Raw genomic sequence first — 10,816 nt, 5'->3', positions numbered from 1 at the left:
AAAACAAACTCGAAACAATTTTTCTGACTGATGAATATTTTTTGCCGCGGCATCTGCTGTAAATCGATAATCGACTATTTAGACAAGCTATCATTACCTTCATGGATGTAGCGAAGTCGATAAACGAACTTGCTAAATAGCCTTTTTTCGCGTTGAAAAAAAAAAAAAAAAACTTTGCTAATTTCGATTTTTATCCGGGTGTATCAGCCGCGTTGGCATATGGCCTCCAGGATGAACGGACACGGTCCTGCAGGCAAGGCCAGGTCAGTACTGCCGGACCGAGCCCCGGAGGATAAGCTGTCCTGACACCAACTGAACGGAAGTATGAAATAATAACCAGTCGTATAAATCGCGGCAGGATGCGGCGCGGAGCTGCGGGTATAGTGCGAAAAAATCATTCCGATGCGTTTCAAATCGTTGGATAACTCGGCATTAATGCGCCAAGCAGACTCCGCGATCTGAAATAACCCACCGCAAGGATACGATCCTCGGAACTAAGACGAGTCTCAGCCATACTCGCATCTCTCGGCAAGAATTTACCCAGACTAATCGGGCAATTTGCATCCACCTCGCAACGTCAAGACTCCTTCATCTCGGGACTTCCCCGATTTGTCCCCTCAGTTTGTTCAAAGTCGTTTCATCATACATATTAATACCCTCTCATGACGAGCGTGTCATTCGCTCTTGATTTTTGCGACAAAGGATACTGCGAGGCTGAAATTGCACGACGCTCGAAAAAGAGATATTACCTCGAAAAGGGTCCGTTTTGGGGCCGTTTAGTGCGGTGTTGGCGGAGCCGCGACCCCGGAACATTTTCCATAAATTATCGACCGCATAACGCCATTCATTGTCGGGTGGCGAACGATTTGTGGTCCCGGTGTTGGGCACCGCGCTGTGCCTCGCAATGGGGATCGGAGTTGGAGTTTCGCATGAGGTTAGCACCCTGCATTCGAGTCCAGCTATACGTGCACCTCCGTTTGTGCAGTTCATTAAAGTGAATTTCTTAGAGCATAAACATTTAATTCCCCGTAAAGGGAAGAATTATGATAATACACCGACAGTGCGATCGTGCACCGCCAGCCTTTTAATACGTCTTAAACGTATCCGATATACCTGTACGTACGTTCGTACCTGCATGCATATATATTGTGATGTACCTAAACGTAGGCGTACACCAACATAGTTCAGGCAGTGGAGTCGTGATTTGAGTTAAAGTCACCACAAATCGCGATACACGTATGTAAGCCGTCCCTCATCCCAAGTACGACGGAGAGCTAGGAATTTCTTTTTCAACTTCAACTTTTTTTCTTTTCTTCTCTCTTTTTTCTTTTACACATTTTTTTTTTTGGAAATGATTTCCTCGCCCCCCGCGTTCACTTTCTTAAATTACTGTTATGCCGTCGGGGTGTCGTATATACGGGCGATATGCATTTTTAATAAGTCTTAAGCCGCATTAAACAATCGGGACTGCAAAGAAACGCGGGCTGCATGCGGCTTCACGAGCGGTGCAACGTATTGCGCATGGGGACTTATTTATGTGCAACGTTCTCTCTTGGTCTCGTATTTTGCCGGCTCGTTCCATCTCCCTTCAAACAGCGACAGCGCATAGCGCGATACCTGTAAATCGCGAGCGCCAAGCGACTTCTCATTTCTCTCTTTCTCGTGTCCCGGCTCTCGCTCCTTCTCTCTTACTCTCTCTCTCTCTCTCTCTCTCTCTCTCTTGCTCTCACTCTCAGTGTCGCGCTTTCTCACCTACCGTACGTTATACGTTCGTTAGTTTGCTCGTTCAGCTTTTACACAAGTATGTTATCTTGGACCGGTGTCAATTCGAGTTTAGGACACGAGCAACGGGACAACTTGTCTATAATAAAAAAAAAGCCGTTTCTTTTTAACTCCCGCGCTTCTCCACGTCCTCTGCTAGTTGTCATTTTCAAGATAACGGGCTTGAGATATTGCCAGATGTCTGTAACGTATGCTTACGCAACGCTGCCGTTAAGGCATACGGCAAAAATAATCTAGAATTCAGAGTCGGAATCCGAATTGACTTTGAGATAATTGAGAATATATCATGCAGATTGAGTTCCCTCGAAATTATTTTGCTATAAAATCTAATGTTTCAGCGTGAAACGGGAATGAAATACGAAATATTATTCGAAAACGGTATTTTAGTATTTGGATACAAAACGATTCACTATTTTGATAAAAATTCCTCCATGTATTACATTTCACGAGCCAGGCAATGGCCAATCTCGCGCAACAGCTGACACGTGGTATAAAAAATTTGTGAAATCTTAGGATTAATCTGTGATAAATAAATTTGATCTAATGAACTTTGAATCGAGTTCATTAAATATTCGTTTCGTCTAACGCGATTAACCGCATATTACTTTCCAACTAATTTCTGTAATTCTTTTTTTTCCTAATCAGTCAAGTCCCTTAGCCGTAGTTAAAACGCCATAAACTGCAAAAATTTCAAATGAATAGATTGGAATTTATTCATTAAAAAAAAAAAAAAACGAAGTATCTTTTAAAAATGTTTACGTTTTATAAAAGTTTTAGCAAACACGCTGATAAACTAATTGACGACTTAATAGAGGGTTCCTTGGTTGTATAATAAATCGCAGATCACAGCTGAAGATGTGTAATATACGACTGTTTTTTTGTCGACATTTTTTTTCTTAATTCTGCTGCTGCGTGTGTAAGAACTGTTATTGATGCGAAATATTGGACACAGGTTATTCCGCATAGTTTAGGCATTATGAGATAGCTAGCGATGAGTGCGTGCCTTGAGTCATAATAAGTGTCCAACGGATAGAGCATAATATATTTAGATACCGTGAAGGATTGTAAATAGGCTTAATGCTTAATTGGTGTCGGCTCGAGGTATCGATGAGTCGCGTGAGCGAGGAACAAATTGCCTTACAAAACGTGGGATGTGTCAGGACGCGGGATTAAGAGGGATATCTCAAGAGAGGAATGAACGACTGCATGAGAACCGGCTGTGAGCGGGTGAGACATATAGCGCGTGGCGCCGATTATTGCGAAATTGCATCTCCCGGTGTTGAATGGCAAAAAATCAAACCGCTCGACACGTTGTTGTCACATACGTGACACTAACGGCGACCACCCCGGCCGATAACGTAATCCCGTCTGTACATGTAAGTGCGGATTGGTCAGACTTTGCAAAAAACCACTGAAACAAATTATTCGTGATAAAAAAACTAACACGGCACAGTTGAAAAAGTGACAAGCTTTTCGTAGAAATTAATAGACGAGATTATCGACGCGGGATTTTAAGAGACAGCTCATGAGTTTCGGTAGAGTCGTGAGGCCACTGAGACATCTTATCATAGTCTTCTATGATAAAACGATATTCTTGGTATCCAAACATAGTTTCTTCTAGATCGGGAGGCATTTTTAGAACATTCAGACAAGAAACCAACCTGGAAGCGAGGCCGAGTATGCAGCCTGTTCGAATTCTGGAGAATTGTCATTGAGGTCGTCGACTCTGACGTTGAGCTCGGTGAACGCTTCGTGGATGCCGTCACTGGCCAAGACACGAAGATTGTACTCCGGTTGCGTTTCCGCGTCCAGCTGCTTCGAGAGAATGACTTTTCCGCTATATCGATCGATGCTGAATGGACCAGGACCAGTGTTGTTATCAAACTGATAAACGAGGGCCGGTGAGTTGTCGACGTCGTTGGCGGTCAAAGTTGTCAGGAGAGAGCCAACCTCGGTACCTAGAATGGAATAAACACGAGGGTTAGACTTTTCATGCCTTTGCTGGGACGAAGATGGAATCGAGTTCTCTTCTGTGAAATGCGCACAGTCAGTGTCGAAGACACTGCAGCGAAGACGTGTCGGAGACGGTATACGTACGTATACAACAATAATTCGCGAGAGTGAAAAGTGCAGGGTGCAGGTTATTTCGTTTTCCGTTGTCTGATGGCACGCAAAGGCAGCCCAAGATACAGATAAGAATTAATTCCGGTAGCGTCTACCGCGGTGTGGCGACTCTTTCGCGAATTTAAATATCTTCGTTTGGTATGCATGAGCTGCTGCTGCTGCTTCTTCTTCTGCTGCAGCGCTGCTTGTCTCTGTGTGTATAATGTATAATACACTATATACAGTATAAACGAGCGAGCGATTTGAGCCGCGCGAGAGCTGATGCAGGTTGCATTATCCAACCACTTTGCAGGCATTGTCAGCCGCTGATTGTTTCCGACATCACGGCCGTAAGGACGGTTCGCCGACGAATGCGAATCCCGCCACTGACGCTCTTACACGTAGCGTTCGGCGCTACTCTCGTCCCTCGCGATCCATGCTTACGCTAAAGTTGCTTAACATGCATCGAATTCACGATATCGTCTCGTTTCATCTTTCAATCCCTGCATCATGCCCCTATGCGGTACGCTGAGTATCGCACTCGACAAAGTGAACCGAGCGTGATGTGAGACAGAAGAAAAAATCATCATTGTTTTAAAAATTCCTGATTTGAACTCTCAATTCGGTTCTCTTCATTCGACTGAATCGCAAACGAATCGCAGACACAAAGGTACTGTAGATAAGAAAATCATTTACCGCACTTCCTCCTGAACCCTTACTTTAGGTACCTTAATATTATAGACACTACTGCAGAGACCATTAATATTCATTTACTGTTCAAAAACCGCGCTGCCCGTATGGCAGCAGCACTTGTCAAGAAAGGCACTTAACGCGCCGTCTGACGTCTCAATTTCGTGCTGCCCGCGAAAAGCTGACCAATGGGAAAATTACTAATTCAAATCCTTGCGCCTGCGCACTTACCTGATCAAAACCACGTGCATCTCTCGAATTTTTTCATTAGTAAAATCACGCCACAACTCGTGTAACCGTTTTTATTGGTGAAAAGTCTCGTCGAGTTTTGCGCGAACCTCTCATCGTCGTCTCAACTCAGATCAATGTGTTAGCGAACACGTGCAAACCGCGTTCTCAACTACTTCGAAAAGATTTTTCACAATCTAACCGGTCTACCTCATCACCAGTATTTCTCTCAGAACATCCCAAACATTTACTATCACTGAAAATTGTACGGATCCATCGTTGTACCAACGGACATTTGGCAGGCGAGGTGGATGTGATATAGGAACATCGATGAAAAGATTTGGATACAGACAAGAGCGAGAGGAAGTGGTGACTCGGTACGGTTGGCGGTTCGGCGCATAGGGGGGCCGCATATTCCAAAATCGATTTGGACATTAACAGCCGTTTATAATATATGGGCAATGTTTCCGCGTGCCACTTCCCCCTTCCAAAACTACCTGGCCCAACCGATGCAGGGCCCGTTCATCTCGCTTTTTTATCACATGTGCACGCGGCGAGACACGCACACATTGGCACAGAACGCGCATTTAGTTCTGGTCGCCGTCGCCCACCGATGTACCATCGATATCTCCACTGTGGAATCTTTTATTACACGGATTATAATATCTGCCTACCTACTCGCCTCACCCGTAATATCCACAAGTGTGTTACCGCAAGCGGTTGAGATATACGTATATGGTACTCGCTCAAAAAATCAACTGCATAACGCTCCGTGCGCTCGTTAATGCGACCGATAAGCTGAGTCGAATGTCGGCTGTGAGATCGAGCGCCTAGATCGCGAGGAAAGTTGCCCATTATTATAATACGGTAATACGAATGCCTACCGTGGAAAAATTTCTCCACATACCGTATTCAACGCTGCCATAATCGGGCTATGTCAAAGTCGAGATTTCCTAGCTAAACGCTGATTTGCTTAATGGGAGCTACAACTGTTCCCGCACATTGTACGCGCTCGCGTGCTCTGGATACTTTGGAAAAGCATGGCACCGTAATTGTTTGACTAGCCTCGATTTCACGTACAATTAAACTCTTTTACCTCGATTGGATCAGGCGGCAAATTTTTGATCGAAACTTTCTCTTTCAATTCCCAGATCGCGATGTTTTTCGATTGTTAACTTTTGAAACGGGCGTTGTTACTTGCTAATCTTTAATTGCCGTGCACGCTTCGATTGGGCAGCAACCGAAGTGCAGCGCTTGCGCTTCGTACGCCGTTAAATCTGACGTGAATGTTCGTGCGGAAATTAAAAATTGCGGCGAAGCAGCGCGTGTACGGAATAAATTCTCGAGGAGTCAAAAGGGCTCTGTATGTGCATACATATCGGCAGCTATTAATAATAAGTCTCAAAATGTCGGATGTTAAGCCGAGGGTAAGGTCGAGGAACCCGAAGAATTTAACCCGGGTGAAAAAAAAATTTGAGTAAAAAGTAAAAGGCGAGTTTCAACAGAATCGCAAAGCGTAGAGAAAAAATAAAAAAAAATAGAAAAAAAAATTTCAAAAAACGACACTCCCGAGTTTCGATGTAATTAATTTCGACGCGTTTAATTTGCATTAATAATATATATGCCAGTCGGTAAGCGGTGAAGCTGCAGCGCGATGTCGGCTCGTCGAAGCCTCAAATAAGGAGAGAGCTTCGGGTGTGCCGTGTATAGATAAATAAAGAACGCATTAAAACAAGATGCGTTCGCTGACTTTCGGTCAGGCGCAAATTCGACTTTGACGTAATTCGAGCTCATTTAAAACGAGGCGATACAATACAGGCACATCGGCACCCCGAAGAGAGCCGGGGAAAAATTTCTTTTGTCAGTATACGACCCCCGCAGTTTTGCGAGGATCTTCCACGTAACGTGGCTTGTCGCAACCGAGATTACAAGCTGGTTTAATTACGCCCTGATTGCAAGGTGCGATTGTTCACCGAATTGATATGCGCCGCGGAAAAGACACGCGCGAAATCTCTGCACAGCTGCAGATATTCCGGTTGGCGCGCGGCGAAACTTAACTCTTCGTTCATTATTTCTTTGTATTATGTGTGTGTATCGTGTGGTTCTTATTTATTCTTCTCGATCTTTTTCTTCTTCTTCTTCTTCTTCTTCTTCTTCTTCTTCCTCTTGGCAGCTGAGCACTTGAGGCGGCATCGAACGCTGGCAAGTCGAATAAGCCAGATACGCGTACACGTTGTTTTCGTTCAAGGTGAAAGGAACCCGCGCGCGGGTTGAAGCTTCGAGTGATTTACTGATGCCGCGGGGGTCGAGTTTCGTGCCAAATCCAATATCCACACCGAATTTCGTACCCGCCAAAAGCGATCGGAGTATTTCCTTAAATTTGTACGATTGACCCGAGTGAGTGTCCTCAGCGTTTCGGGATCAGGAGGCGGGAGTTACGCACCGTATTAAATGGTCCGTTAAGTCGCGCCACCGTGGGCTAAGGCCAGCCGGGGCCCGTGGGCCCATTGAATTGTATCTGTCAATGAGGAGCAATATCGGAGGCTCAAAGGCCGGAGGGGGAGGACAAAGACGATACGAAAGAAAGAGAGACGGAGGAAAGGAGACGCGAGGACTGTCGGTGAGACAGAAGGAGAAACGGAGAGGAGTAAGGAACGAGAGAGAAGAATCGTAGCTTGCGCCGCGGCACAACAGCCCGAGCTGCGGCTAAGTTATGCAGATTGTTCCCAACAGTTGGACTTTAATGTCGGCATAAATCCTTTACCACTTAACTTTATATTTCAAGAGCAGGACTCCTACCTCTATGCCTCTCTTTCTTCTTATCTTTCACTGTCGTGATCAGCATCCGATTTCCGTAACCAGCTTAGCTATAAGCTGCAGTGCGGACCGGAATACATCCGGAAATTTCGCAAATGTGGACGAATGACGAGCATATCGACAGATATTATAAGATCTTTTGTTTCTCGTTCTGTGTAGCGCATTTTCCGTTCGTTCTCAAATTTCACGTTACGAACATTTGATCAGGATTCAGAAGTTGGACCAAGCTGCAGAATTTGTATTTGAAGAATAATAATCTAGCTACCGTTGCATTCGATGACACGGTCATGCAACGATTCGGTGTCATTTTTATTGGCCTCTTCACGTTTTGACTAAAAATATCAATACGATCGTCATGAACTTACCTTCGGAGACGAACATGTCACGGGGCTCAGGAAAAGTAGGCTGATTGTCATTGACGTCGATGACACGAATACTGAGAGCAGCAGTGCCGGTGAGCTGAGGGTTTCCCTGATCAGTGGCGATGATGGTGAGTCTGTACTTGTCGCGGACCTCACCGTCGAGAACGATGTTGGTGGTAACGATGCCACTGTAGGGTGGATTGATGGTGAACGCGTTGTCCGGATTGCCGTCGACGATGTGATAGAGTATGCGGCTGTTCAGTCCCTGGTCCGCATCGCTGGCCGAAACCTTAAGACATGATCATTGAAAAAAGAAGTTAGAACCAACCGAATAATCACGACTTTAACAAAGCAAATCCGACTTACCGTCACGACGAAATCTCCTTTCGTGTTTCCCTCCAGCACCGTCGCCGAGTACTGCATCTGGGTGAAAATCGGTGGGTTATCATTCACGTCCGAAACTCTGACGACGAGCTTTGCGTAGGCGATCAACGGATCGGGGCCCATCGTCCTGGCCACGAGGGTCAGGGTGTGAGTGGCCGATTCTCTGGGCTCCTCCTTGGTCGGTTGTCCTTCCATCGACCTCCGCCAGGTGCTCCTAACTGCTTCGTCGTCGCGGGTCGCCGCGGTGTCCCACATCTCGGCGTCGAGTCTTCTTGGATCGTTGACGCGTACCAGGCCGGAGTTCTCGTCGATGGAGAAGGTGTTGAATTCGTCACCGTACTCGATTGAGTAGGAAATGTGCTGCCGTCTTCCGTCGGAACGGACGGCAGTTACGTGGATGACCTCAGAGCCTGATGGCGAGTTCTCGGTCATCACGATCTCGTAGGTATCGTTTTGGAACTTGAGCACCGGCGACATATCCAACGCTTCACCGACGCGGATTTCTATCAGACCCTTCGAGCTCTGGGGTGGACTGCCCTTGTCTCTGGCGACGACCTCCAGGTGGAAGACCTTCCCGTTCTCCTGGGCGAGGGATGAAGTCGCCGTGACGATGCCGGAGCTCGGGTGAATCCGAAATTTCGGCTTTTCCTGCTCGTCCAGGAAGGAGTAGACGACCTCACCGTTCGCTCCGAGATCTGCGTCCGTCGCTTTCACCTGGAGGATGTTCTGCCCAGGCTGCGAGCCGATCGCCACGTGTCCGAGGAACGGGTACTCGGTGAAGACGGGTCGGTTGTCGTTGACGTCGGTCAGCGTGATTTGCACCGGGACCGAAGTACTCTTCGCGTCGTATTTTCCCCCGTCCGTTGCCACCACGAGAAAGTTGTAGACACCCTGGAATTCGCGATCCAGGGGGCTGCAAGATGGAGAAATGGTTTATTATACGTTCTGCATTCACACGCCGCGTTCGATTCTCCGCTCAGGTTATGCGCGCGATTTTGAATGGGGATTCCAGAGGGGACTCCGCGATCCAGGAACACGGCGCTTGTCTGGCCATATTGTACCTCGAACAGGACGCCTGCCACCGCAGAGGATGCCGCAGTCTCGTGTGTTCCCGATTTTTAATCGGCCAGTAACCATACCGACTGCGAAACAAGCCGCCGCTTTAGGACGCGTAGAGTACAAGACCACCGGAGCTGGCAGGGAGCCTTGGACTCGAGAAGCCAAGGTCGAAAGTCGCCGGGAAAAGAGGTTTCGGTTCCGGTTTGAGTTTGGCGGGAATTTCGAACCGCAATCCCGTGCCAACGCGGCCGACTCTTTTCGTCAGGACACTTCGAGTAGGGGCAAAAAAGAACCGGGAGGAGTGACGGGAGCCTAAATCGCGTATAGCGATCAGAATCCACGCGCGACAGCGGCCATTACCATAAGTTTGCGGGATTTTTGCAGGCCTCTCCGCGTTCGTTCGGAGTTGCGCCGCGGTTTGCCGCTCGACGTTATAGGTACACGTTAAAGTTGCATCTTAAATCCCGAATAAGGGAATGAACGCGGAGCCTAAAACTGCAGAGCGCGGTGCGTCGAATAAACTCGGTGTGTGTGCACACCCGTTCTTATACGTTCTTATACCTCCGGTACGAAATCACTATCAGAGATTCGGTCGCGCGAGAGGTTCGGCCCCCGGCCCTCGAAGAATTATATGCAAATAATAAATATAACTCAACGAGTCCCGGACGGAGACTCGACTGTAGATCTTCTTTCCGCTAGATTCCTGCAGTCAGATCTCCCGTGGACCATTCGGGCTTAAGATTTGGTCAGGATAGGCGGCACGTAGAGACGAAGCTCGAAGGTAAGAGAGACGGTCCGCAACGCAGGCGAGATGAAGGCGGATGAGAGGGGGAGAGGACGGAGAGTACCGCTCTGCAACCCAGGAACCCGACCAACCGACTGATTTAAAACCACTTCTTCTATTTGGCTTGTATGACAGCCCGACAATGCTACCGTGTAGCTTAGCGAAGACCCGCCGCCGGCTTTTGCGAACCGTTCAAAAATTGGGACCCTTGTATCATGATCACCCGCAATAGGGTCGAGAGCTCATGAAAGACGTTTAGAGCCCGAAGAATAGGTGTTGACAAAAAACTTGCAATTTTTTCACGATATTCACTACCCGACTCTTTTTTTTTTTTTAATAATATCTCATCTCACGCGAATGTTTCGAGTTATGGTCTCGGAAGGTGTTTTGATGTATGAAATAAAAGAGGTTGCTCACGAGTTCTGGAAATTGTTTGATGATGGCTTGTTTTTCGAATGTAAGATCAAAAACATGTCGTAATATTTATCTGACCACCCTACAGCGATGAGGTCGCATAGAATCTTGATGAGTTTCGGTAGTCGACGTTGAATGGCGAAGTGATTATCCTAGGGATATAATTGTCGTGTATCAAAAATGAGCTGGCTCA

General features: G+C 47.0%; 1 protein-coding gene across 1 annotated transcript in view; it reads right to left on the bottom strand.

The window, feature by feature from the left end:
- The window catches only part of LOC107223491 (protein dachsous), a 236,081-nt gene that overhangs the window by 4,527 nt on the left and 220,738 nt on the right, over positions 1 to 10,816 (bottom strand). Inside the window, exons 13-15 of the mRNA XM_046735989.1 lie at positions 8,349 to 9,279; positions 7,986 to 8,271; positions 3,444 to 3,740 (exon numbers count right to left, since the gene is read on the bottom strand). Coding sequence (XP_046591945.1) covers positions 3,444 to 3,740; positions 7,986 to 8,271; positions 8,349 to 9,279 — 1,514 coding nt within the window. The remainder of the gene's footprint in view (positions 1 to 3,443; positions 3,741 to 7,985; positions 8,272 to 8,348; positions 9,280 to 10,816) is intronic.

Source organism: Neodiprion lecontei, chromosome 3 (assembly GCF_021901455.1).
Source record: "Neodiprion lecontei isolate iyNeoLeco1 chromosome 3, iyNeoLeco1.1, whole genome shotgun sequence".
Taxonomy (NCBI): domain Eukaryota; kingdom Metazoa; phylum Arthropoda; class Insecta; order Hymenoptera; family Diprionidae; genus Neodiprion; species Neodiprion lecontei.
Note: the sequence above shows the minus strand (reverse complement) of the source record. Positions and strands in the feature narration are given on the sequence as shown.